The sequence below is a fragment of the Pseudorca crassidens genome, chromosome 11 (genome assembly GCF_039906515.1).
Source record: "Pseudorca crassidens isolate mPseCra1 chromosome 11, mPseCra1.hap1, whole genome shotgun sequence".
Taxonomy (NCBI): domain Eukaryota; kingdom Metazoa; phylum Chordata; class Mammalia; order Artiodactyla; family Delphinidae; genus Pseudorca; species Pseudorca crassidens.
The window spans coordinates 3,589,895-3,617,478 of record NC_090306.1 but is presented as its reverse complement, the minus strand read 5'-3'; the positions used below and the strand labels follow the sequence as shown (position 1 = coordinate 3,617,478).

The 27,584-nt window shown below is 54.3% G+C and overlaps 1 protein-coding gene across 8 annotated transcripts in view; it reads left to right on the top strand.

Moving 5' to 3' along the window:
• Positions 1-27,584, top strand: part of TSPAN11 (tetraspanin 11) — a 64,243-nt gene that overhangs the window by 14,728 nt on the left and 21,931 nt on the right. For 6 of the 8 annotated variants that reach the window (XM_067695431.1, XM_067695434.1, XM_067695433.1 and 3 more), the window contains 2 exons: positions 11,864-11,958; positions 23,375-23,566. In XM_067695431.1, coding sequence (XP_067551532.1) covers positions 11,875-11,958; positions 23,375-23,566 — 276 coding nt within the window. In that variant the 5' untranslated portion in view covers positions 11,864-11,874. The remainder of the gene's footprint in view (positions 1-11,863; positions 11,959-23,374; positions 23,567-27,584) is intronic. The other 2 variants (XM_067695436.1, XM_067695435.1) reach the window with 1 other exon arrangement.

Genomic DNA, 27,584 nt, shown 5'->3' with positions numbered 1-27,584 from the left:
GCACCCAGGCTTGGCAGGGAAGGCTGGGTGGTGAGGAGCCTGGTTTACTGGAAGGGAGAGAGAGAAGGCAGGTGAGCAGCTTGTTAAGTGAGCAGCCGTGCACACCTGCTCGGTCCCGGGGCAGCCGCTCATGGGGACTCTGATGTGTGCGGCTCCCCTGGAAGTTGGGTGACGCTCTGTCTCTGTCTCACCCCCACGTCCCACCCTCTGCTGAGTCCCGGCAGCCTGGGCTCTCAGGATTTCCTGCTGCCACTGTTCCTTGCCTTACAGATCCTGAGCTCGCCCTGCATGGGCCACCTCTGAGCCTCCATCCTTGCTATGCAAGGCTTCTCGGGAGGTGCCCCGAGACAGGACGGGAAAGTCAACTCTGGATGGAGGTGACTTCTCTCCTCCCCTCTAAGCCTACGGAAAGCTCAGACCTGAGGAGCCCTGACCTTAGCTTCCCTGACACCACGACCTGATGTTTCGGTGTGCCAGGGGAGCCTCAGCCTCCTTGTTTATAAAATAGAGGTGATAGCACCGGCTTCGCTGAGCCGTTGAGACAGTTAAAGACCTGGCCCCAGTGAGGGGCCCACCGCTCTTCACTGGCCGAAGTTACAGGGGGCTGGGCTCTGGGGGCTGCCGGCCAGAACCTGGGCGAGGCGCTGGGGCTGGAGACGGCTTCTCTGTGCTCTCAAACGTCTGTCTCCGTGAGTGGGGAAGCACACGTTTGTGGCGCAGAGCAGAACGACCTGCCTCCCTCTGGCGTTTGTTTATTTAATGAGCTACTTTCAGACCCAGCGCATGCACACGCCACCGCGATGCTGAGCCTTCTGTAGGAGGAGGGGGAGGAAGCCAGTGTATTTTTCAGCCCTGAGATCCCACTGGGGCAGCCCTTAGGGGCTGTGGGCTTCCCCAGCCTCAGCTGGAGAGCCATCCCCGAGGGCTGGAGCCCACAGGGTGCATGGGGGTCGGAGGAGGGGCTGATGCTCGTTCATTTTCAAAGCCTGTGGTTTCTTCTGAGGTCGGGCTTCTCTCGGGAGCACCTGTGTGTCCAGGTGTTTCCCCCCAGTGGAACTGTCCTGGTCCCATTTGTGCCTCATTTGTTTTATTTTCAGAAGGGTTTTTCTACTTTGGTGTACCATGGACATAGGTCTGGGTTTCTCACCTGGGGCTGGCCTTGAAAGATGAGGGGAAGAAGAGGGTGGCGTGGAGAGGACAGAGAAGGTCCGTGGGTGGCTTGGGCAGGACGTCCCAGGAGGCCTGTTGGGAGGTGCTGAGCCTGTGCTGAACCCTCCACGCGAAAGGTCCTCCACACTCGCGTGCATTCCTGGGGCTGAGGAAAGGATGGTGTAGGTTTGGCTTCTCTCCTTCTCATCACCTCTGACCCAGGTGTCCTGGGGAACTTGTGGGAAATATTTCTATAACTCTTGGAGCGCGCAGGGGCTTTCACGTGGCTCTCTGGTGCATATGTTCATCCGTTCATTCATTCCTTCCCTATCCCATGACACCCTCAGGTCAGGTGCCGAGGGGCATGCTTAGGATACAGGCTGAGCTCAGGTCTTAGCAAATGCTGTGGTTAAGGGAAACACCTTATGCTTCTCAGTAGGGTTGGTGACCCTGAGTGTCAGAGCACGTGGGTTGGAGAAACCTATAGTGTGTGGAGGGGATCGGGGCAGAAAGAGTCAGGGGCTTGAGAAATATTGAATACTGTTGACACCCAATTTAAGATAGTGGTGAAGAGCCAGGACTGGGATATTTTTTTAAGTGAAAAGGCCCCTGCGAATAATCATGCCAAGACAATAGGTGTGACCCGGGGCTGTCCAGAGAAACTGGCATTGGGCGGGCAAAGTGGAGCATATGGTCCCCCTGAGAAGAGTCCACTTTGAAGCCAGTCTGCATGACTCTGAATCCCACCCCCTCCTTACTGACAGCCTGGCCCAGGCAGGCTCTATAACCTTTGTCTCCCTTTCCTCATCTGTCACGTGGGGTGATGCTCATGTCTGCTCATGGGGTTACTAGGAGAATTAAAAGAGGGGACCCTTCCAAAAGGCTTAGGACCATACCTGACATGTGGTACACGATCAATAAGTATTGGCCCTTGTTATTTGTAGGTACACGATCACACACACGGAGCCTCAGGTGATGCAGAAATTACGTGACAGCAGTGAGTCCTGCAATGGAGTTGCAACTTTACCCATCTCAGTGAGGGAGATAGAGTCATTGCAGTTTTATAGATGAGAAAAACTGAGGCCCAAAGTCACAGAGCAACTTAGGAAACAGAAATGGGACAAGAACCCAGGTCTCTGGATGCCAAGCCCAGTCCTCCTTAAATCCTGCATAGGGGCAGAGGGGTTATGAGAAGGGAGGGAATGGGTAGGGGCGACATCCTTCACTCTCTGGGCTTAATGACCTCATTAGCCCTGCTTTGATGGCAGAGGGCTAGCCATGCTATCCCATGGAGCCCCACCCACAGGCCCCCTAGGCAGCAGCCCTCCCCTGGAGCCCCTTCTCCCACCCAACAGAGGATGTTTCTTTCACAGCATCTTGTTGAGAACTGAGATGAGGTGCTTAATGTTCACCAAAACCCTTTCCTTTTTCCCCCTTCTTTTTTTTCCAGTAGGAATATATGTTTTAACGACATAATTAACAAAACTGGAAAGTATACACTCTTTTCAACACACATGGAACATTCACTGAAAGAAACGATTTTCTGGGCCATAAAGCAAGTCTCAACAAATTTCAAAGGACTGAAGTTATACAGAGCATATTCTCCAGCCACAGTAGAATACGCCAGAAATCAACAAGAAAAACACAACTAAAACATTCTCCAAATGTTTGAAAAATCAAGCAACATACATATAATCTTGGATCAAAAAAGAAACTGCAGTGAGGATTAGAAAGTACTTTGAAATGAATAGTGAAAATATGACAAATTAAAATGTGCAGAAAGCAGCCAAAGCAGTACTCAGGGGAAAATACATAGCCTTACATGCATGTATTGACTTTGAAAAAGATCATCAAGCTATACACTTAAGACCTCTGTGCTTTACTATATATTTATTAAACTTCAATATTAAAAATTTAGAAAAATAGGAAATCATCCGATTTAACAAATTCACACTAAAATACAACAAATGAGTGATAACATTCATCTATTTCTACCTTTTAAGAAAAAGGTATAGAAAAAATGATTTTTGCCATACTTTCAAGTGAAATGCCAGTACAAACTGGAAAATTTCAGATGACCAATGTAGGAGAGTTTAGAAGACTTTCAAATGAAACTTAGACCAACCCATCTAGCAGAAGGTTATACAAAAATTGCATTTTAGAGACACATTTGGGTGAAACAGAACTTAGAAAGGGAGGTATTGATGAATGATAAAAAGAAAGAGAAGACTAGGAAAAATAATGTCCAAATAGATATTTTACAGTTTTATACTTAAACATGGTAAATAGACACCTACATGGTGTCAACTGCACTGTTTCTAGGATAACCCTTGGTAAAGGTCCCCGGCAGCTCGCAGTTGCCTTCTGATGTATAATCTCAAATTGATTTCCCTGTAATTCTATAGAGAGTATAATTCTTTATCATTCTTACCTTGCCTTCCTCCACAACTGGTTAGTTGATAGGTTCTCATGATTTTAAGGCTAATCTCAAGATTAGCCTTAGTTAAATGTTATTAATATTTGTATCCGTCCTTCTTTTAAAATGACTATCCTGTCTGAACCAATCTACTTTTTTAAAGTAAGGTCTTGATCTTCTGCAGTTGAATTTTTCCTGGTCACCTGGGGACAAGGTCTCCTGTCATGGCCATCTAAGTGGAGTCCACGAGTAGGCAAGTGGGCTTAGATACAGAAGCTTTAAGACTGTATCCCCAACGATCGGATACATGGCCTCTGGCTGATGTATTCCATAGAGTTACCCACACCTTGTTCTTCATTCAAGGACCTCTTGGGGGTTGGTTGTAATAATGCCTTTACCCTGGCATGGCACTGAGGCTGTAAAAACCAGTACACACAGTTCTTGCAAATTCTTTAGTCCATTTGATCCTCACAGCCAACCTGCAAGGGAGGCAAAGTTGGACCAGCATCAGCTCCATTTCACAAAGGAGGAAGCTGAGGCCCAGAGGTCCTGTGACTTGCCCAGGGTCACGCTGCTGCAGGTGACAGCTGGTATTCACACCAGGATCTTCTGACTTACTGACTAGAACTGTTTTTGTTTGTTCACTCATTCTTTTCATAAGCACTGGGGAAGCCCTCATTTCATGGGTCAGACAGAGATTTTTTTTAAAAGGACCCAGGAAAAACAGCAGAGGGTGATACTCGCCTACAGGCAGAACTTCCAAAGACTCTGTGTATGTATAAATGTAGAGAGTCAGAAGGCAGCGAAACCACCTGCCTCAGGTTCTGAACACAGCCCTGACTAATTCACTGAATGCACGTTGGCACCTGCAAATGAAGCAGAAAATAGTCCCGTACTTAGGAAAACATGAGTCTCTGGGGATAAAGACTAAGAGTTCTTGGTGCTGAGGGGTTTTTTTAATTTATTTTTTTTGCGGTGCGCGGGCCTCTCACTGTTGTGGCCTCTCCCGTTGCGGAGCACAGGCTCCAGATGCGCAGGCTCAGTGGCCATGGCTCACGGGCCCAGCCACTCCGCGGCATGTGGGATCTTCCCGGACCGGGGCACGAACCCTTGTCCCCTGCATCGGCAGGCGGACTCTCAACCACTGCGCCACCAGGGAAGCCCCTCAAAATCCTATTGGTGGCCATGGAGACAGAAGGCCAGCTCCCTGTCCTGCCACTAATCTGCAGTGTGACTTTGGCCCCAGTGTGTCACCCCTACCCCACCCCCAGAGCCCGGCTTCCTCAGGGCCGAGCCAGGGATGCTTCCCCTTCAGCTGTCCCATTCAGAGGCCCGAGGAAGCCTCACTTCTCTGACCCCTGCAGAGGGACTCTCCACCCACCAGGAATAGGGTCTCAGGCATGTGGAAATTAAACAGAGGGGCAGGAGAGCAAAGGAGGGGCACATATGCGGGGATTGCAACCAGGGTTCACTTGAAGCCTAAATTCAGTTACAGGTTAAACCACTTGGACTGTTTTTTCCTTTCCACCTCTTTGACCGCCACACAGGCCTGGCCTCTTGTTGACCAAGAACCCAGAGGAGGAAAGTGGGACTTATTTAACTGAGGGGGAGGGTGGAGCTAGTTTTTCCACAGCAAATATACTGGCTTTGTCTTTATTTTAGAAACACCAAGCTCCCCCTCCACCCCCGAGTATGGGGCAGCCCGCCCTCAGGGAATGAAGGGGCAGGGCACCCGCAGCCTGAGCTTGTGCTAACCGGAGCAGGCAGAGAACAAGAGGTTGGTGAGAGCCCAGGAGTAGAGAGCGTGTGGGGAGGGAAAAGTCACACCGAGTGCGGCCAGCCGGATTGACCCCTGGCCCCTGACCTGACCTTCTAGGCTTTTCTGCAGCTGCAGTGTCCTGCCTCTGCTCATGCTGTCCCCTCTGGCTGAGCAGCCTCCCCGTGCAGAAACCCTGCCTGTCCTCAAGGACCAGGTTTAATGCCCCCCACTCCGCCCCCATCACAACCTGGCAGGATCCATGTGCCACTTCCTCTGGGCCACGGGCAGGGTCTGGAGGTTATATGTGTGCCTGCGCCCCAGCCCCACGGCTGCTGTCACCTCCTTAAGGGCGAACTCCAGGGGTTCTATGTACAGCTCCTGGCACACGGTGGGGACTTGATGCGTGTCTGTTGAATGAGCAAAGGATGCAGCTGGCCCAGGGGCCGACAGAGCCTCGTATCTATACCGTCAGGTCCCAGGCACCCGCCTGCCCTCTGCTGCCCTCCCCCAGCGCCCAGCGTGGTCCACTCTGCTCTGGTCTCTCCCTCTGGCTGAGCCCTGCCCTGCCCACCGGGACTTCGGCACATCCAGCCAGCCGACGGGGTTCTGCCTACGTGTCCCTCATCTTCTCTGCACTTAGAGACTCATTCTCTCTGGGGGGGAGTGAGGGGGCGAGAAGCCGTAGAAGAGACGATGCCCCCCAGGTCTCAGGGCCCATAATTTTACATATCCGGCCTGACGGTCCCCAGATCCATCCTTCACCATCAAGGCATTTGAGGCAGCCTTTCTGAGATGTCTTACAGCACAGGCCCCCAGGCCTGCTGGCTCTCCCTGAATCCCAGCTTTGTCCTGCAGTCAGAGCTTTGGCCTGGAGACCCGGCGCCCCGAGGCTGCATCACCAGGCTGTCCGGGAAATCTTCGTCCTAAATGTGGACTTTGTGTGAGAGGGTGCACCCACCCTGGGGCTCCGCCCCACCCGCTCAGTTACGTCTGTTCAGATGCAAAGGGTAATTACAGGGTAATTACACTGTGCAGGCCATGGAGTTAGAGAACTGGAAGGGGCTTTGGAGAACACTGACTCGGAGTGTGGTCCCCAGACCAGTGGCAGCATCTGGGAGTCGGGTGACCACCCCCCTACTTCACTCCGGGTGGTCCAGGTTCAGCCCTGAAAGTCCAGCGTTCCGAGCAATCCCTCAGTCCTGGGCAAATCACATAGCTGGTCGTCCTGCCCGGGAGTCTGTTCTCCAGGGTCCCACCCCAGTCCTGATGAGTCGGACACCCTGGGCTGAGCTGTCCCTGTCGACCAGCCCTCCAGATTCTGATGCTCCTGAGAACGGTGCCCCGCCCCACAGATGGGAAAACAGACACCCAGGGGAGGGGGGCTGCTTGCCTGAGCCTGGGAGACGGTGAAGGGACAGAGCCAGGAAGTGTCCAAAGTCAATCAGCCTGTTCGCAGCACAAAAAGGTACTAATAAGGACATAGACAAACTGCTGCGGTCAGTGGGCAAGGTTCCAGATTCAGGGGCAGGCCCGGGAAGGGGCCGGGGGTGGGGGCAGTAGGCCAGTTACAAGGCCAAAGAAGAGACGTCCTTGGCTGAAATGGGGCTCATGACACTCCTCAGAGCTCAGGGAAAATGGTCCTGGAGGGTGATCCGAAGCCCTGGTTCCTCCAGTCCCTTGGTGGGGAAGATGGAGGTGGGGGAGAGATAAGGCCAGTCAGGCAGCTTGGGTTCACTTTCCCCTCTCCCGGGGCTGCCGTGGCCATTCCCTCCCTCCTACCCCCCACCCCCTGCCCCTGCCCCTGCTCATAATCACAGGGAAGGGCTGAGGAAAACTGGGGTGAAAGAAGGGCCAGGGGAGGAGAATACATGAGGATGGCTGCCTGCCAGGCCCCATCTGGAACCACTTGGGAGAAACGGGCTCTTCTGCTCCCCCCACCTTCAGCCGGTCCACCCATCCCCAGTCACTAGGCAGGAGGGTTTAGTGGTGGCTGGGAATCTTTCCCAGTGAAATGAGCATGCAAATCTCCCTTCTTTCCAATGCAAAGACACTTCTCAACCTCAACTAGGCCTTCTAGCTGCTTCCCTCGCCTTCTCATTTGTAAATATCTACCTTGGGTCTCCAGATCCCGCCCCCCCCCACCGCCCCCACTCCTGGGTTCCTGACCCGAGTCATCCTCCGCTGATGCTGCTCTGGAAAAGGTGAGCCCTGCCACGCTCTGTGATTGGCTCTCTCGGCAGCCCGTGGTGCTGTGGCCGGCCCCGCACTCGCCTGTTCTCCTCCGGCCCGCTCGCTCGTGCATGCGTCTCCCCAAGGCTGATGAGGTCTTTCCTGCTTCTCCTCCTAGCTGTACACATGGCCTGCCTGTCCATGTCTGTCCCCTGCTCTCCATCCCGCTGCCCCGGGCCTGGTTCAGACCCTCCTGTCCCCTTCTTGGACATCAGCACCAACTGTACCAACTGCTTAACTGGTCCCCAAGCACCCAGTTGGCCCCAGCCCTGTTCTGCCCCTGCCAGGGAACTCTTTCTGAAATGCAGGTCTCATCAAGGGACTGCCTCGCTGCGTGCTTTCCTGTGGTTCTCATCACTTGAGGACATGAGTCCAAGTTCTCATCACTTGAGGACATGAGTCCAAGTTCTCATCACTTGAGGACATGAGTCCAAGTTCTGGGGCTTAGCTGCTCACGATCTGACCCCTACCTACCTGTACACTTCTCACCCCTCCATTTTAAAACCTGCATCAGTTGGCCCCAAAGTGGAGACAGACTATCTACTTAGAATTCCTCTTCCTAATTATTTTCATCTTAAAAAAAAAAAAGCAAAATTAAGCTTTTTGATGAATTTGATGATGTTTACCATATAGATCTATAATAGTACATGAATAAAATTTATAAATAAATATACATATTTATGGGGTGTGCTCAAAACATTTTAGTGATCGAGTGTAAAGTTAAAAGAGCTTGTGGCCACTGCCCAACATCACCACCCGTCTGACTGCCCCATCCTCAGTGCCCCTGCTCGCGTGCTCTGGCAGACCTTTGTACCCACCACTCCATCTACCACATCAGGGTGAAGTTAGCTATGGGTAATAGAATATTCAACCATGTACCTTAAAGAAGCTACAAGTTTTTTTGTTCTCTCATATAAACTAAGTCTGGAGGTGAGCAGCCCATGGATGGTGTGGCAGCTCCAAAATCATCTGAGATTCAGGTTCTTTGAACTTATTGCTCTACACTTTTCAAATCATGCTTTCCAGCTCATGCCTCAAAATGGCTGCTGGAGCTCCAGCCATTACATCAGCATTCCAACCAACTAGAAGAAGGAAGGGGTGAAGAGAGACATGCCTCTCCTCACTTTAAGGATATTTCTGATTATTAGAGACAGAGAATGACATTTACTAATGATAGAGATTGATCCACCAGGATGATATCACAACTCCAAATCTAAATGTACTACATAAAATAGCTGCAAAATATATGCAGCAAAAATGAACAGAGTTAACCAACAGTATAGCACAGGGAACTATACTCCATATCTTGTAATAGCCTGTAATGGAAAAGAATCTGAAAAAGAGTATGTATATAATGGAATCACTTTGCTGTACACCTGAAACTAACACAACATTGTAAATCAACTGTATTTCAATAAAAATTTTTTAAAAGAAAAAAATGAACAGTTCAAGGATGGATATACAAATTCATGGTCCTAGTGGGAGTCTGATATACTTTTTTCAATAGACAGTAGAACAAGCAGACATGAAATCAGCGAAGATGTAGCTGTGAAAAGTGCAGTTACCAAATTTAACCTAATTGACGCCCATAGAACTCTGCTCCCTACAGTGACAGGATTCACCTTCTCAAACGCACACGAAACATACACCCAAAAATGATACCTTAAGTTGCATACACTGCTTCTGCTTCCGTGCCTTTTGCGAGCAGTTAATCCTGGCTGTACCCAGTAGGAAGAGAGGCTAGGGAGTGTTGTCTGCTCCAGGGGGCCAAGTACCCAGCTAAAATGGGGGATTCTTGTCCTAATCTAGAGGGGAGAACAGCTATTAAGGAAGTCAGCAACCTCGGTCCTCCTTGCTCCCTCCCCCTAGCAGCTCTAGTCCTGAGAGCACTGCATGGTGGGTAAGAGCTTGGGCTGAGTCAGAAGCTCCTTGTTCTGTTCGGGCTTTGCCACTTACTTGCTCTGTGACTTGGACAGCTTATTTAACCTGTGGGAGCTTCAGTTTCCTTATCTTGCAAAAGGAATGGGAATAGCCCTACTTCATAGGGCTGTTGGGAAGCTAGAACAAGATCGCCCGTGTAAAGCACTTAATCGTGGGCTTGGCACGTAGTAAGTGCTCAGTAAATTAGCTGCACAGAGAAATTAAGTAACTTGCCCAAGGTCACACAGCCGGGAAATGACAAGGTTCTGACACTTCTTTGGGGGCCTCTGCCAGCCCTAGCATAGGGCCCCACGTATGGTAGGGTCCTGTGTAAGGAGCACAGAACAGGGGGTCAGGCAACCATTAGCCATGTGACTTGAGAGAGGTCATTTGAAAATGAGTCTTAACTCAGACATGTATTAATTTCCTCATTCCTTCTGCAGAAGGTTGGATTAAGTGAGTCCAGAGGTTTTTGCTGACCCTGCCATTCCACAGCACCGTGGGCTTCTGTCTTCTCTACCCCTCGGGGCTGAAACTTTACCATTAGAAATATGTTTCTTTTGTTAAATCCCGTCATCTGCCTGAACTCTTTTAAAAATACAGTTTCCTTCAGAGGGTCCTGACCCCTTGGTCTGCAGGTCTAGAGAAGGTTCTGGTACATGAGTCCAGTGGGCCCCGGCTGGGAGGGGAGGGCCAGGCAAAGGGAGAAGAGAATGCAGACAGGAGGGGCTGGGCCCCAAACAGACGGTCAGTTTACCAATGACCCCGGTGGCCCAGAGGGTCCCTCATCAGGACCTCGTGCACAGTGACCTGCACAACGACCGTGTAATAGCTCCCGGTCCAGTCGCCTGGCTGACCCCATCTAGCACCGCTTTTTACACTTTTTATAGGGCTTCCTTTTTTCTCCTTCTGTATTTTTTCCACCACCCTACCTCTCACACTAAATCGGAGAAAAATGGGTTTTGTCTTTTTTTACCAAGAAGACAAAGTCTTAAATTACCTTCTTCAAGGTCTGCAAATAGAAATCCCAAATAAGACAGCCACCTCTTCTTTTCTGTCTTCCTCTCGCCCTGTCTCAGGAGCCCATGAGCTTGAAATAAAACTCAGCACGGTGGCTCCAGGGGAAGTAATCTGGGCCCGGCCGGCACCAGCCGCGGAGAGGCAGGGCAGGGCAGTGGCGGGGGCCCCTGAGCAGACACTGGTGGGAATGGAGGAGAGGGAGATGGAGGTGGGCAGAACCAAGGCCTGCTTGCTCTGGGTCTGGAATAAAAGAGGTCCCCCTAAAGGGGACGGTTCCTAAGGGAGCAGCTACGCTCCGAGTGTCAGAGCGTGTGTGTGTGGGAGCCCAGGGAATGAGAGAAGCCCGAGGAGAGATCTCGGAGGCTGCTTTGGGATTTTAGATGCAAACAGGATCACCGGGCACATGAACCCCCATCTTCTCATCCCACTGACGCCACGGTTCCCAGAGAGCCCACCAGCGGGCATCGGGACAAGGGGAAGGAGCATGGTTCTGGGGCAAAGGCTAGGAATTTTAGGGCTGGCGCTCTGGGTTATAACCCCTGTCACATGTAATATTAATAGCCAACAGTATAGAGCACTTACTCCGTGCCAGGGACTGTGGTCAACACCTCATGTAGATCATCCCATTTCATCTGCAAGACAACCCTGCCACGTGGGCATCATTATTCTCTCCAGTACAGAGGAGGGCACGAGGACGAGAGGTTACGTAACTACCCACATTCTCACACACCTTGTGACAGATCAGGGTTTAAACCCCGGGAGCCAGACTCCAGGTCTTGTCATCCTACTGCCAAACCACTCGGTCTACCGACCGGCTTCCTCCTTTGGAGAGTCGAGGTGCTGGGGTGGCCTGGGGATATCGAGGTCCCTTCCAGCACAGATGCTCTGATTTGGGGCTCGTGCCTCACCTGCGCATGCAGAGGTCCTGTTCAAATGATATAGGATTCCACCGCAAGGCAGGCACGCCGAGTGCATGTGTGTGTGTGTGTGTGTGTGTGTGTGTGTGTGTGTGTGTGTGTGTGTGTGTGTGTGTGCAGGACAGGTGAACTTGTGTCCTGCCACCCTGCTAAGACGGGGACAGAATAAGAACACAGTAGCACAGTGCAAAGTCTGTAGGAAGACTTGCAGGTTAGTCCTGCATCAGAAGGGCCAAACCAAGATCCACAGCGCTAGAAAATTCTGCGTGATTCACCTCCATTCTGTGTCCAGTGACCTTGGCGTTTCTCTGCTCTTTGCTTGGGGCTGCACACCCCCAGTCTGAGAGTCCCCGGCCAGACAGGCTAGGATGCCCTTTGAAGGGAACCTCGCCTGGCTCTGGGCGGGCAAGGCCGCCTCCGTGGACCCCGGTCACACGTGTGTCTTCTTTGCAGGCCCAGCAACCATGGCCCATTACAAGGTCGATCAGGACGACTGGCTGACCGTCTACTTGAAGTATTTACTCGCTGTCTTTAACTTCTTCTTCTGGGTAAGTGAACCCGGCACGCGCCACCCGCTTCTCCAGCACCGCGTGAGTCAAGCCGTCTTTGCTTTCTGTGAGTCATCTCTCTGGAGCTGATTTTTTCCACATCAGAGACCACCCATGGGCTAATTCTGCCTACTTGAAAGCAAACGTGTACATTTGCTACACGGAACCTAAGGGGGAGGGGGAACCTAAGACTCGGCCTGCAGGTTGGCGTGGAGTCCGTACCGCACAGCAACCAGGATTCGCCATGAGCTTGCGTCCCGGCCTCAGTCCGCAAGGTCTGGCTCTCCCTCCCCTGCTAACTTGCGGCTCCAATGCCTGGCGGGAAATGTGACGGCCTCAAATAACTGCTTGTTTTCCTCCGAAGCCCATTTGCCTTTCATGATTCACATTCTCCAGGCCCGAGGCAGAGAAACATAAGTCCTGGGGGGCCCAGGGCTGCCTCTGTGCATCGGGAATGGTCTCTGTAGCGACTCCCCGCCGGGGAAACCACCCGGGCTAGGTCATCCAGGAAGAAAAGAGTCTGTCCACTTGAGGCAATTATCCAGATAATTGGTAGCAGAATACCACCAGGTCCCCAAAGAGCCAGACACCGGAATGTGTCTGGAGAGGCAGAAGGGGGCTAACGGTGCAGGCGTTGCCGTCAGCAGAGGCAGAAGAGGGCTAACGGTGCAGGCGTTGCCGTCAGCAGACAGGCTCTGCCATAGGCAACTCACCTACGCTGGCTGAGCCTGTGTCTCCAGTTAAACGAAAGCTATTTGGCAATGACCAACCCGCTGTTTTGCCTAATATAACTTCCTTGTTCCCAGCCCTTCTGCCTAGAAAAGTCTTTCGTTTTGTATGGCTCTCGGAGCTCCTTTGCATCTGCTAGATGGGATGCTGCCTGATTCAAATTGAGTTTTGTTCAAATCAACTTAACATTTTTAATGCGCCTCAGTTTATCTTTTATTTTTTTAATTAATTTATTAATTTATGGCTGCGTTGGGTCGTCGTTGGTGCGTGCGGGCTTTCTCTAGTCGCGGCGAGCGTGGGTTACTCTTCGTTGCGGTGCGTGGGCTTCTCATCGCGGTGGCTTTTCTTGCTGCGGAGCACGGGCTCTAGGTGCGTGGGCTTCAGTAGTTGTGGCACGCGGGCTCAGTAGTCGTGGCTAGCAGGCTGTAGAGCTCAGAATCTGTAGTTGTGGCGCACGGGCTTAGTTGCTCCGTGGCATGTGGGATCCTCCCGGACCAGGGCTCGAACCCATGTCCCCTGCATTGGCAGGTGGATTCTTAACCACTGCGACACCAGGGAAGTCCCTCAGTTTATCTGTTAATAGTGTATTTCAGAGACGCCCTGAAATGGTGTATGTGAAGTGCTTAATTCCGTCTCTGCACACAGAAGGCATTCAGTAAATGCAGTCTTTTGGGTATATTAGCTGTAGAAGGCCCCAAAATGCCAGCAGATCGACCTGCTCGTAAGGCAGGGCTGAGTCTCCTTGTTGCCATGGCAAAGGATGCGCTCTCAGAAGCCTCTCAGAAAGGCAGAGGCAAAGCTGGGCTGTGTTTGCCTTTTCAAAGTCTTCCACTAAGATTAATGAAATTGCTTAATACTGGGAAGGATCATGGTATAGTAGTTAAGGATTGGTACCCACAGCAAGGCAAGGGTTTAGAAGCGTCTTGGAGAGGGGACATACAATGCCATCTATTCAGAAGTTAAACAATCTGCCGTTTGCTTAAATGCTTTTTGCAAAGTTCCCGAAACGAACAATGAACTTGTTTTATTTGCAACTTTTCTCTTCCTGGGCGAGCGTTTCCTGGAATAGGGAAGTTGTATGGATGAAGACAGTGGAATAATAAAGCCACAGTGATATGATCAGGTCATTGTGTGGGCGTAGATAGTTTCGATTCTCAGAGAGAAATCCGGTGGGGTGTTTAAGATTCTCGCTGAGTGAGGATTTTTTTAAAAATACAGTAAGTCCCTTACATACGAACGAGTTCCGTTCCGAGAACGCATTCATAAGTCCAGTTTGTTCGTAAGTCCAACAGAGTTAGCCTAGGTGCCCAACACAATCGGCTCTATAGTACTGTACTGTGATAGGTTGATAACACTTTTCACACAGATAATACATAAAAACAAACACAAAAAATAAAACATTTTTAATCTTACGGTACAGTACCTTGAAAAGTACAGTAGCACCAGCACAACAGCTGGCACACGGGGGCTGCCATCGAGTGAACAGGCAGGAAGAGTTACTGACTGGAGGAGGGAGAGGAGGTGGGAGATGGTAGAGCTGAAGGGTCGTCAGCAACAGGAGACGGAGGAAGCTGCAGTTTCACTCACGCCTGACGCTGATGGCGCAGGTTCTGGTTCCTTTGCTGGAACCAGATGCACGTTTGCATCTTTGAAAGCTTGCACCTGGAAGGTTTGTATGTCGGGGACTTACTGTAATAAGTGTGATTTTCCAGCTCATAAAGTCTTTTGTATCCACTAATAATCGATAAAATACTAAAAATTATAAGTAAGAAAAAAAATGGCCCATATCTCAGGGTATTAGGCTCCTAGGGGGCTGTAACAAAGGAGCGTAAATTGAGTTGCTTAAGACAACAGAAATTGATTGTCTCACAGCTCTGGAGGCCAAAGTCAAGTCCGAAACGAGTGTCAGCAGGGCCGCGCTCCCTCTGAGACTCTAGGTAGGACCTTCCTTGCCTCTTGCAAGCGCCTGGTGGGGGCATCGTGGGGTCCTTGGCTTTCGACTGCATCTTTCCAGGTCCTGCCTCAGTCATCACGTGCTGTCCTTCCTGTGTGTCTCTATCCTTACACAGCATTTTCTTCTTCTTGTAAGGACCCACTCATACAGGATTAGGGCCCATCCTAATGACTGTACCCTAATTAATTACATCTGCAAAGATCCTATTTCCAAATAAGGTCACATTCACAGGTGCTGGGGTTAGGACTTTAACAAATCTTCCTGGGGACACAGTTCAACCCATAATACTGTCTACCCAGAAATGACCACTGTGGACCTTCCTTCTAGGCTTTTCCCTGATCAGGACAACAGATGGTGACCTGCATTGAGGGGGTGACAGCGAGCATCAAATACTTGGGGAGAGTCAAGGGTTTTAGGAAGCAAAATTGACAAGATTTGGTCATTAATCAGATGCTGTCGAGAGGGCAGAGGTGGCTAGGATATGTAAGTCCATCCCCGCAGCGGGAGCCCAGGAAGGCAAGCAGCGTGGGGTCAGATGGTGAGGTCAGACGTTGGCGCGGTGCGTTTGAGTTGCCAGGAGACCATCTGAGCGGAGATGCCCAGTGAGAGAAGTCAGCTCAGGGGTCTGGGTCTCAGATGGGCATCGTCTCCACCCCCATGGTGGTTGCAGCCACGGGACTGAGTGAGAATCCCAGGGAGAGCATGGGGGCTGAGAATTCAGGCAAGAGAGAGATGTGGGAGCCCCAGATACCAGGGGTGCGTCCAGGGTCCACAGTGTCCCCGTTTGCCCTGTCTACACCAGGAGAGACCGGGGTTACGATGTCTAGCATCTGAGAGGTACTGCTGGATAACGACCTTCCGTGGACCATCCCCTGTGATCCGCAGGTCAACCCCGGTGGCTGTGTCACTGTTATCCTCATGTTACAGACAGGGAGCAGGTACACCCAGTTCAGAATCCTGCCCAAGGTCTTGTCGTGGTGATAAGGGAAGCTGGTACTAACGTCCAGGCACTCTGGTCAGTGATAATGGAAAATCTATTCCATGGCATTTATTAAGCGTGTGCTAAGTGCCAAGCCCTGTTGCGGACGCTTGGAATCCGTCCATGGACAAAGCTCCCAGCATCCACGGAGCTTCTGTTGTAGTTCTTCCCTGGGCTATGCGTCCACGCGCATCCTCCCAGCGCCCCGAGGCTGTGAGCGACTCTGCAAGAGCCCTGTGTTATCAAGGTGGAAGCAGTCTGCCCGAAGCCCCGGAGCTGGGGGCCCCTCTCTCTGACCCCTAAGCCGGTGTGCCTGGCCGTCAGCTCTGACGTCACCTGCTGCCTCCAGCTCTGAGTTCCGCGTTTTCCCAGTGTCCCGGGTGCCGGGAAAACTTGGGCTCAAGTTCAGGCTCAAATTGAGACCCCATTGTCTATTTGCCGTGGAAGATTAGGTGCTGCGGACTGAACTGTGACCCATAGGGGTTGAAGCCCTAACCCTCAATGTGACTGTATTTGGAGACAGGGCATTTAGAAGGTGATTAAGGTTAAATGAAGTCACAAGGGTGAGGTCCTAATCCGATGGGATTGGCTTTACAGGTAGAGGAAGAGAGCTGTCTCTCTAAGCCTGCCCAGAGGAAAGACCATGAGGACACGGTGAGGAGACAGCCGTCGTCTGTAAGCAAAGAAGGTCCTCACCCAAACTGAATCAGCCAGCACCTTATTTGGAGGACTTCCAGCCTCCAGAACCGTGAGAAATAGAGATAAATTTCTGTCGTTTAAGCTGCTCTATGGCGTTTTATTAGGGCAACCTTGAGCAGACTAACACATTAGGCAGATCACTTCATCTCACTGAGCGTCACGTTTTGCATACGTTAAACGGGAACATCAGTACCTGTAAGAATTAAAGACGAATATTTAGGAAAACATTTCGCACGGTGTCTGGCACACGCCCACCTGGTGCTTAGCTGTTACGCGTAGCTACGCTATTATGATTAGACTAAGGGGCACGCCTCATCTCTAACCGCTTCCTACGTCCATAGCTCTGGCTTGGCGGCTTCGGGGATCATGTGACCCATATAAGAAGTTCATGGAAGCATAAGAATTGCTCACGTGAAGCAGCATTCACGAAGCTAAGCTTACCCTTACCGTGTGCAGTGCACTCCGATGCTTTCTCCTCTATAGCGTGGTGGTTTGGTTTGGTTTTGTTGTTTAGCACAGGTTACCACCCACCAAGTTTAGCTCACAGCCCTAAATGTTTACATCCCAAAGTTTGAAACACCCAGAGCAGTGAGGGGGGGGAAACAGCACCCCCTCCACCCCCAGGTGGGCAGGATTCAGGTGCCGGTCATGCAGTGCAAGGTCTTGGTGAGACTTTAAACCAAAGTCTCCGCCAGCTGCCACCATAGCACAGTGTGAGGGTTATAAACCACCTTACACTCCAAAATGATTCTACAAGCACTCTGTCATTACCTTCACTCCCATTCTGTAGATGATAAAACTTCAGCTGAGATGACTGGCAGAGCTCTAGGTCAAGTCTGGGCTTTCTGACTCTGCGTCTGCTGCCCTTCCCATCTCCATAGACCACTGACTCGTAACCACAGCCTTAGACCCACCACTCTGATGCCTACTTGGACTCCAAAATGTCTCCAGGAGTCAGGGTTGAACCTGGATTAGGACGTTTTGATGGTGTGGACAGTTCAGACACGCAGCGCATGAAGATTATAAGCAGAACTGAAGTACGGCATCGCAATACACACCCGCATCCTGTATCTAAGCTCTGCCCCACCTCTGGACCCCTACCCCCTACTCAACCCATGCCTGCCCCCCATCCTTCACCATCGCCCTGCCTCTGACTCCCACCCCACCCCCACCATGCAGTTCGACTAATGCAGAGTTGAACATGACCATCTCACTGGGCAGGGGCGGCTCCCTTGGATACAGCTCTGGGTCAGGAACCAAAAATGCCAAAGCTTTCATGACCCTAAAAGAGAAAGTGTGACCCAAGCTTCCTACGCAGCCGCCTAGGAAATGCTTTACCTCCCCCTCCCATTTCCTACACGGGTCCCTACAGCTCCCATCACCCCTGCAACGTTGTTCTCTAATGTATTATTTTAATTAGCTCCTTGGCAGTGTTAATAATCAAAACTTTTCCAACCTCCCAGGAGCTACGCAGGCTGTGGGAGAGCCAGGGAAGCCGCGGCTCCCTTGCCTGGGGTTGCCTTGCCTCCGGAAGCTCTGTCCTGCCCGGGGCGCTGGCTGCAGTGTCAGCACCTCCCTCAGGGGCCAGTGGGGCTCAGACTCCAGGGGATCCCTGGGGTCCCTTAGGGGGACACGGACCAAGACAGGAGGCAGTGGTGATGGAGGACTCGCCCGACCAGGGCAGTGAAGTGGCTTGAGAGCATCCCTCCAGGGTCCCTGGGGAGGGCCTGGTAGGGAATAGCCTCCGCTACCCCCCTGCCGAGGGGAGAAGCCTTCACTCTGTTCACCATCATCCCACTGATGGTGGCCTCTGCCCACCTCCTGGGACAGGTCATCTGAGGAAGAACAGCTGAGGGGCCCCGTGGCTGGCGTTTCTGCTGCGTCCCTTCTTAAGGCGCTGTGAAGTCGCAGGACCCCGTGGTGTCCGGGCATCCTGCCTTTCTCTGCTTCAGCTTCTGCTGGGGGACAGGCCCCTACTCGGGGGGAAGGCACATCTGGTCTGCCCAGGGCCGCGGTGGGGAGACCGGTCCAGGAGGAAGCCTGTGGTGGCCACTCTGAGCCGTCGCCGCTGCAGCCCAGACAGCCCTCAGCTTGCTTGGGAGTGTCCGCAGCCCAGTGGGTGAAGAGGGCATGAAGTGGACGTCAGGTTTCTTGAGTTCTAGGCCCCCGGCCGGTCACGGGTCCTTGGAAAAGTCACTGTTCTCTGGGCCTCAGTTTCTTCGTCCGGAATATAAAAGAGTTAGACCTGACTCTTTACTCTGCCCCCTTCCTCTGTCCCTCCTGCTTCCATGGGGAGTTACGGGGCATCTGTCATACGTGGAGGGCTCTGCTGCAGATGCTAAGATGAGTGAGGTTTAACCAAGAATCCAGAGGGGGAGGCAGACGAAGTACCGAATGCAGCAAACACGCCGTGACGCCTGTAACTGCAGAAACCCGTGCGGGCGGGGACGAGTAGGGCGGACAGGCTGATTTGCTGGGAGGGGGGCGGGGGCAGCGCCAGGCAGCATTCCTCCGGGTTCTGAGCTGCGTGTGGATGAGAACAGGTGATGTGAGTCCCCTCCCAGCCCCGACCCTCAGTAAGTCCCATGAGATGTGCCTGTGTGATGAGGAGACTGGCCCTTGCTGTCCCTGCAAGAGAGTGAGAAGTCCAGAGTGGCGACCACGGGGGTCCTGGTCTGGGCCGTGGTGGTGCCGTTGATGAGACTGGGGTGGGGCGCGGAGGACAGGGGTGGCTCTAACTGGGTGAACACTCATCCAGCCCCCGGTCCTTCCCAGTCCAGGTGGTGCTTGGCACCTGGAGGCCCCCAGCAAACACTTAGGGGAGTGGACTGCACCACCACCTGTGCGGCCTCCGCCCCTTCCCCGTGCCACGGGCGCCCCGGCACTGCGGGCAGAGAGCACTCCTGCCCCGGGGTCCTCCCGTGTTGGGAGCCCCAGCGTCCTGGGCCTGCTGCACCGGCCGGTCCCCTCCCCGACCCCAGCCCAGAAGCCATTCAGCAGCTGACGAGGAGAGGAAAACCCTGCAATGACCTTTGCGCCCCGCCTGCTTTCCCCTGGGTCTGACAGGCAACTTTTTGGCCATGTTTCTTCTCTATAAATGGGCCGTTCCTAAAATTACACGGCCTGGGTGACCTGCCCGCCCCTCCCGGCCTGCCCGTGTCCTGGTTGGTAAGAAGGCCAGCTTCACCCTCTGCAGGGCTTTCTGCCTGATTGGCTACAGGCTATGGTTTTGAAAAATGTACTTAATATTCCAAAGAGATCCAAGCCGGTCTCCATAGGGAGCCAGATACTGTTGAATCAACTCCATGCAAATAGCCGGGGCACAGCTCAGCAGGGTCATTTGGCTCCGGCCCCAGTCGGTCTTCCGCAGGGCCTCTTCCACCGCTCTTTCTGCTGACCCGGCATCTCTGAACCGCTTGACGAAAGCCACGAGCATCCTGCTGGAGGTGTATTGGCAGATGGTCATGGGGACATGTCACCCATGCGGAAGACCTCCGAGCTTGTCATCCGGCCATTTTACAGATGAAGAAACTGAGGCTTCCAGAGGCGAAATGTCTGCACAGTCACGCACTTAGTCAGGGGCACGGCCAGGGCTGGGACCCAAGCCCACTGACCCCTTCCCGCCCAAGACGCCCTCTGGCGATCCGTCCCGATGTTGGGCAGCTTTGACTTCTCCTGTCCACAGGAAAGATCGTTTTCTAAAGAGCCAACCGGGTCCCAAGCAGGACACCCCCTGAAGGACTTGAAACACTCTTGCCCCGGATGGCAAATCCCATTGGGTGTCCCCAGCAGACACTGTGACACCCCAGGGGAGGTCTGGGGGCCCCACTGACTCGGACTCGCCTCCTGATTTCTTCTGCGCGTCAGGGCCAGTGTGAATTTGTTGGTTTCCAGACCTTAATCAGGACAGTGTGTCCGCCCAGACCCTCCCCTGTGGGCGAGGGCCCTGCTGCCGCCCTGGCTGAGCTGCAGCCCTGCCTGCTTTGCAGATCCCAGCCGTTCCTGTGACTGGGACATGCTCCTCTCTTAGGGGGTCAGTGTGCTGCGGCTGCATTGCTCACAGCACCCCTCCCTCCCCTGGGAGCACATAGTTTCTTCCTTTCTTGCGTAATTTAACTTTCCTCCATTTGGACTGAGAATACTGCTCCTTGTCACCCCCCTTCTCCCCCAAAGCTCCTGTCAAAGCAAACACCCTGGGCTTCCCTGGTGGCGCAGTTGTTGAGAGTCCGCCTGCTGATGCAGGGGACACGGGTTCGTGCCCCGGTCCGGGAAGATCCCACATGCCGCGGAGCAGCTGGGCCCGTGAGCCATGGCCGCTGAGCCTGCGCGTCTGGAGCCTGTGCTCCGCAACGGGAGAGGCCACAACAGTGAGAGGCCCGCGTACCGCAAAAAAAAAAAGCAAACACCCTGATGCAGACAGGGAAGTGGTGGGAGGGGCAGTCCTGAGCTGGGCCAAGGGCCTCCAGGCCGCGGCCTCAGGGGAGGATGTTCTTGGGACCCTGCTGGGGGAGGGGACAGGACTGACCCCTGTTGACTAGGAAACTATGCGGTGGTTCTCACCTGGAACCACCTGGGAACTTAGTAAAGGATCCAGGCCTGATCCCACCCCCCGAAATCCAGGCACCTTGGTGATGTGCAGAGGTCTCTGGGTGGTGGTGCGGCCCAGCTGAGAAGCACTGCCTTAGAGGGTGCAAGGTGGGGGGGCCCCAGAGACGTCTACGCCGGGGTCATCGTGAGATGCAAGATGAGGCCTCAGCCCCCGAAGCCGAGCGCATTATTTTCCGTGGGTGACGTTCCTCTGGGCAAAGCGTCCCAAGCTTTTCATCAGATTCTCAGGGGGTTCCATGTCCCCCAGCAGATTAGGTGTCCCCAGTGCTGTCCACACGTACCCCTTTGGGTGGTTCCAGATGCGATGCTAAGCCTGTGGGGTTGACAAGCCTAATGGATGACGCGCCTGTTTCTATAAAGACGCTACACGCGTCAAAAGTGAGATCCACTCCGTGTGGTCACGTGGACTATTTCGTGCTGCTCAGAATCTCTTCTTGGTACTACCACGTGCCTTTGATTAATAAAAAATGAGAAATGAACTATTACTTCATGCACTGTGTTTGCTAGGCAGAAACCCTTCAAAACATAAGACCCGTGGGAAAAAGTAATCAAAGGGGCCCTTGATGGTTATAGGTTGGGACCCACTGGCCTAACACGTCCACCTTGTTTGAGAGATGAAGAAACTGAGGCCCAGAGAGGTTAAGGGACCCTCTTTAGGTCACACAGCCAGTTATGCACAGTTGAGAACCTCTCTCAAGCCTCCCGGGCATGCTGTAGGGGCAGAAAGATTATGTGCAGAATATTTTGCTGGAAACCCTCCCTTGACACGGTCCTGTTGACCCAGACGGAGGAAATTCCTCACTGGTCCTGGAGGTTATGTGGCCAGAGGTAGCCCACGCTCCTGAGAATTAGAAAGCCTGTTGTAGTCCAGGATTTCATCCAGCCTAAGATACCATCACTTGTAAGATACACCATTGTTTTCTGTACCGCAAGGCGAGAGTGCGGCCAAGCGTGGTTGTAAGATGCCATCAACCATAAGATGTGTCTGGTTTTGGAGATGTTAAAACGGGAGGAAAAATATGTGCCGTGGAATCAAAGGAGGTGGATTCCATTTGGAGCCGTGCGACGTCCTTCCACCTGGTTCTCTTACCCGCTAGAGGTGCTAAGGGGGATGAAACGCCCCTTAAAAGAAAACAGATGTATCTAAAAAGCAGGAGAGAGTAGGGGAGCAGGCCCAGCCCAGTGTGTGCGATCCCAGGACAGAATCCCACACTGGCCCTCAGCAGACCTGGGTTTGCATCTCAATCTCGAGACTCTGGGTGGGTTTCTGGGGGGGCGGGGGGGCGTGTGCAGGAGGGTGTCCTCTCGAGCACGCTCTATTCTCTCCAGCCTCCATTTCTTCATATGCAAAAGAGAAAACGCCCGCTCCCACCTGCCAGCCCTAAGCCTCCCGAACTACTGTGAAGCTCGAAGAGGCGCCTGGCGCAGCCTCGTTGCTAAGGAGCTTCCGTCTGCCCCGCTGAGGTCTGCGAACGGCAGGCGGGTTATACAGAGTCATCGGGGCAGTGGGACCGAGCCCACTGGGGCTGCCCACCTTCAGCCACACTCAGGACCCCCTGAGGGAGCAGCAGCCCCCATCTGAGAAGAACTCATCCTCAGATGAGGCAGGGAAGCTGGGGGCCATCTGCCTTCCCAGGAGCAGGTGGCAGATCTGGTCACAGGTGCCGGGGTCCTGCCCCGCCGCAAACCCTGGGCCGACACCCCTGCTGTTCACCATCTCGCACCTCGGGGACACACATACATACTTTGCAGGATCACAGCCACAGAAAGGGTCGTTCAGCCTCACTGCAGAAGGAACAGGGCAGCTGTATTTCCCAGGGTCCCTTCCTGGGATCAGGGCCGAAAGGGATCAGACGGCCAGCAAAGAGGACACCTCCCCCTGCTCAGTGTCCTGCCGTCCCAGAGCGACTCCAGCCTGTGGAGCGTGTGTCCCTTCCTTTTGGGGGGCAGCTCGGCAGAGCTGCAGACCCAGGCTCCAAGCTGGGGCTGGCCCTGCCCTGCATCGCCCCACAGAGGCGGCCCTCGGGCAGCTCCCCTTCCTCTGTTGGCCTTGTCCTCTGTCTGTAGAGCAGAGATGAGAAGCCCAGTCGCGCTTCCCCCCCAGGCGATGAGAAGGGGACTTGTGAAAGTGGCCTGCCAGGGATGCAAGCCGGGGAGGAGCGCTCGGGGTTGGGGGCGGGGACGGCGGGAGGGGGTCCCCACAACTGGAGTGTCCCTGCCTCATGACGGGGACGCACGGGCATCGTGGTGGGGAAGCACGGGACCGGGAGTCAGACCTGGACCCAAACTCTGTCCCTGCCTCTCCCCTCGACCACGGGTAAGCCTCTGTTTCCCCATCTACAAAATGGGCAGCCAGACACTTCCCACGGGCTTCTCAAAGGACCAAATGAGGTGATGCACGAGAAGGGCCTCGTAGGCGGTGGGTGCTCAGACCCGGTGTCCCGCAGATGGGGGGTGCCGCGGTCATGGCCGTGGGCGTCTGGACCCTGGTGGAGAAGAGCGGCTACCTCGGCGTCCTGGCCTCCAGCACCTTTGCCGTGTCTGCCTACATCCTCATCTTCGCGGGCACGCTCGTCATGGTGACTGGCTTCCTGGGCTTCGGTGCCGTCATCCGCGAGGACAGGAGCTGCCTCTCTGCGGTGAGTGTCTGCCCGGCCCTGCCCAGCGCCGTGGGCAGAGGGAGGGCCACCTGCCCCGGGCTTCTGAGAGCCTGGCCCCCTGACCAGGCTCCGCTCTGAGAGCCCCACCCAGTGACGCTGGCCTTGGTCTTGGAGGCCTCGGGAAGGCTGCCATGGTCTCCAGGTGCTTGGGACCTAAGCCAGGAGGGCACCCTGGAGGTGGCAGCAGCACTGCTCCTCCCCTTTTTTCTCCTCCTCCCCCGCTCCTCCTCTTCCTCTGTCCAGACTTTATCATGGTGATTTTCAAAAATAGGCAAAAATGAAAAGAATGTTACAATGAAGGTCCAGGTCATCACCCAGACCCACTGCCACCATCTCAGAGCCAATCCTGTCCATCTGCACCCTCCCCCGCTCCCCGCCCCACCCAAGGCACCAGATATCACGTCACCTGTAAAAATTTCAGGGTGTACCTCAAAGACGTAAGGATCCTTTTTTTAGAAGAGGTAATGACAAGACCATTATCACACCTAAAAACAATTAACAGTCATTCCTTGATATCATGAAATAACCAGGCAATTCCAAATTTCCCCACTTGACCCATGAGCTGTTCTTCTTTTTTTTTTTTTGCAGTTTATTTGAATCAGAATCTAAATTTGTAAGGTCTGCGTATTAGAGTTGGTCGATGTGTCTCCCAAGTCACTTCTAGTCTCTAAGCTCCCCATCAATCTCTCTCTGTTTTTGTTCCTTGCAATTTACCTGTTGAAGGAACCAGGTCATTTGTGCTTTGCTCTCTCCCAGTCTGGGCTTCCTGAGGCCTTGCTGGTGATGTTCTCGTAGTTGGGTGTAGAAGCTTGATCAGACTCAGGTGTGATTGTTTGGGCAGGTGTTTCATGGGTGAGGTGGGCAGCACAGGCTCCGCGTCAGATGCCCCCCTGGAAAGCTGAGAGGACACCCGCACCCCACCTCTGGCTCCAAGTGTCAGGAAAGGAAGGGCTGCACTCGACGGGGCAGAAGCCGGAGTCCCGCTCAGGACTCCCAGACCCTCCCTCCCTCCTGGGCACCTGCTGCCAGGGCAGGCTCCCTGGGGCCCGGGTGGCATCTCCCCCTTCATCTCCCCAGCGACAAGCCCAGTGCGGGCAGGGTAGGCTACAAAACATCTGGGCTCAGAAAGGAAGGGCCGGGGCTGGAGTCAATCAGGCTGAGCCTGGAAAGGCTGCAGGAAGAAGCCTTGAGGGCTACACTCTCCCTGCCCTGCTTCCCGTGCCCATCACTGACGTGGCAGCCTCGGCCCCCCGCGTCTGACCAGAGAGAGGAGGGGCCGGAGGGGCCGAGCCCCGCCGCCTCTTGTGCCAGCCGTGACCTAGCTTTTCACTCTGAAGGCAGCAGCACCTGCGCCCAGGCTCAGCGGGACAGCCCTCCCCTGCCTAGCAAAAGTCCTTAGCTCTGCTGAGGGTCGCCCAGAGCAGGGTGCGGGCCGCGTGGACGGTGGGGGGGTGAAGGCCCACAGGGACCAGCCACCAGAGTGTGGCTTTGACTTGAGCTGTCCTTCCAGCCGTGGGACAGGGGTGCCCTGAGCCAGCCTGTCCCTGCCAACCGTCCCCAACTCCTGAGTCCTGGTGAGCCTGCTGACACCCTCGATCGGACCCGTGCGAGCTGGATGAGGACACGAGACATGACTGAGGGACCGGGCCTGTGGTGTAGCTGGTGGTGAGGGGCAGGGGGGTCCAGCCCTCTGGGACTGAGGCTTACAGGGACCGGGGCTCCTGGGCCCGGAGAGGGCCCGTCCCCTGCATCATCCGTGACCCCTTTGCCCCGCTCAGCCCTGGTCCTGCGGGAAGCAGGGCCTTCGCCTTGGCCTCTGGTCTCGGCCTGAGCCCTCTGGCCTGGGAGGCAAGCTGCCGGCCCTCCTTCCCACCCAGAGCCCTCCCTCTCGGTTCTAAAGGAGTCCTGTGGCCCGTGGTCCCCTGCAGCCTGGGAAACAGCCCCCTGCTTTCCACCGGGGTGCGATTATAACACAATGGGCTTGGATCACGGAGCGCCCCCTTCCTCTAAAAGCAGCCCTGCAGAGTCACAAGCGTCGTAACCTCTGTGTGCCAGGCCGTTCTAAACACTCAGGCATGTTAGTTCCTTTGATCCTCACGCCGGCCCCACGTTTTGGAGGCGAGGAAGGTGGGGTTAGAGAGGTTAAGCCATCAGGTCTGGGTCACACTGCTGGCGGGTGGCCGTCCCCGGGCCCCTGCTCCCACCCGCCGCTCAGCACAGCCTCTAGAAGGTGCCGTTCACCCCCAGGTGAGAAAGCTGGCCTGGGAGACGTGGGGCCAGCGCGGGCCGGGGCTTTCTTGTGATGCTGCTCTGTTAGAATCACCTCCGCATCACCTGGGGAGCCCAAGCGTGCTGGAGGGAAGCCGAGCGGGACAGCGAGTGCAGAGACACCGTCTCGCGAGTCCGTGGACACCTGCGCAGAGCAGCTGCCCTCAGAAGTCTGGGGGTGCAAGAGTGACTCCCGCGGGGCCCAGCTAGGCCCCAGGGCAGGAGACGGGGTGGGGTGGAACCCTAGAAGCCCTTGCCCTCATTATAGTGCAGAAATAACTGTGCACGGTCAGAACTCATCCAGGCTAGAAGGGAACCCAAGGGCCATCGAGTCCAACACTCCATCCAAGGGGCTGCAGGACCCCAGGGAGAGTGGGGGTCACCCAGATGTTAATGGGGGCACTCAGCGTCAGTGGCCATTTTGGAGGCTGTCAAGCCATAAGCTCTTTTCCCCTTGGCGTCTCGGAGGCCAGAGGAGAGCCGAGGGGTCTGTAATTGGCCGCTGTCTGCCCGCCCAGCCTCCCCTTCCTACACGATCCATCCGCGAGACGTGTCCCGCCATCCAGGCCGAGCCATTATGAAAACACGTCTCCAGCCTCCGCAGTTGCAGCCTGACCGTCACTTGGCCTGGGGACCACCCCTGTGCCCGGGGCCGGGCAGAGACCGTGCGAAGACTTAGGAAGCCCAGGGGCTCGGTCTGGCCTGTGGGCCGGGAGCACACCTCTTGCTCCAGGCTTCTGAACTTCAGAGGGTCGACAAACAGGTGGGCCTGCTTGTCTCCCTGGGCCTGGAGGCGGGGCTGGGGGGCGCAGGGGCTGCTGGACAGGCAGGTGTGAGATGCCGTCCTTCCTCCCAGCCCCACTTGACCCTCCTGCCCGCGTTCACTTCTATCCCGCCCAGAACTGATGCGTTCTCTGCCCCGACATCACTAACCAGACACATCAGAGAGGCGCTAACTTGAAAGTGAGGTCAGGAGAAAGCGCGTGTGTGGACACACACACACAGCCACCCGCCGCCAGCAGCGTGGGGATGAGGGCTGACAGACAGCAAACCTCGAAGCCGCGCATCTTCTTCCTTTGCTTTTCCCCGCCCGACCCCTGAAAGAACCAAAGACAGACCAGGTCCAAGGACAGAGCACAGGTGAGGGGGCGGATCCTGAGAAACCCACATCCTGGCCCATTGGCCTCTGAATTACTGAGCATTTGAATGTTTAAGCCAGGAAGACGGCTGGAAGACTTCTCCTGGGTTAACACAAAGTAGGAATTTTAAAACCCATGCTCCCGTTTAGAGGCAAGAGAGATACTTAAGTCAGTCTAAAAGTGTTCTGTGGTTCCTGGAGCTTCTTCCTTCCTGGTCTCGTTTCTTTCTTCCCCCTTCGTGTCTAACTTCCTCTTGAAATCTTTAATCAGCTAAATGGACAAATGCAGTGAGGGTAGCTCTATACAAAGCACTCCCTAAGGAGGAAAAGGGACGATGAAAGACCAGGCGTCTGAATGATGGGCGTCCACCTTGCATTAGGACGAGGGAGGGGCTTGACATCAAAAGTTCCCTGAGAGCTGCCTGGTGAGGGCGGTCCAGCTCCCTCGGGCCCCGGGGCCGGTGTCCGTCCTGGCCTAAGCCCCTCCCCCAGCACATCTGCAGTCCCTCAGACTCACTTTCTCAAGAAGCAAATGTTCATCGGGGACAGGAATAGCTCATCTTCGCCGGTGCTGAAATGATGACCAGCACG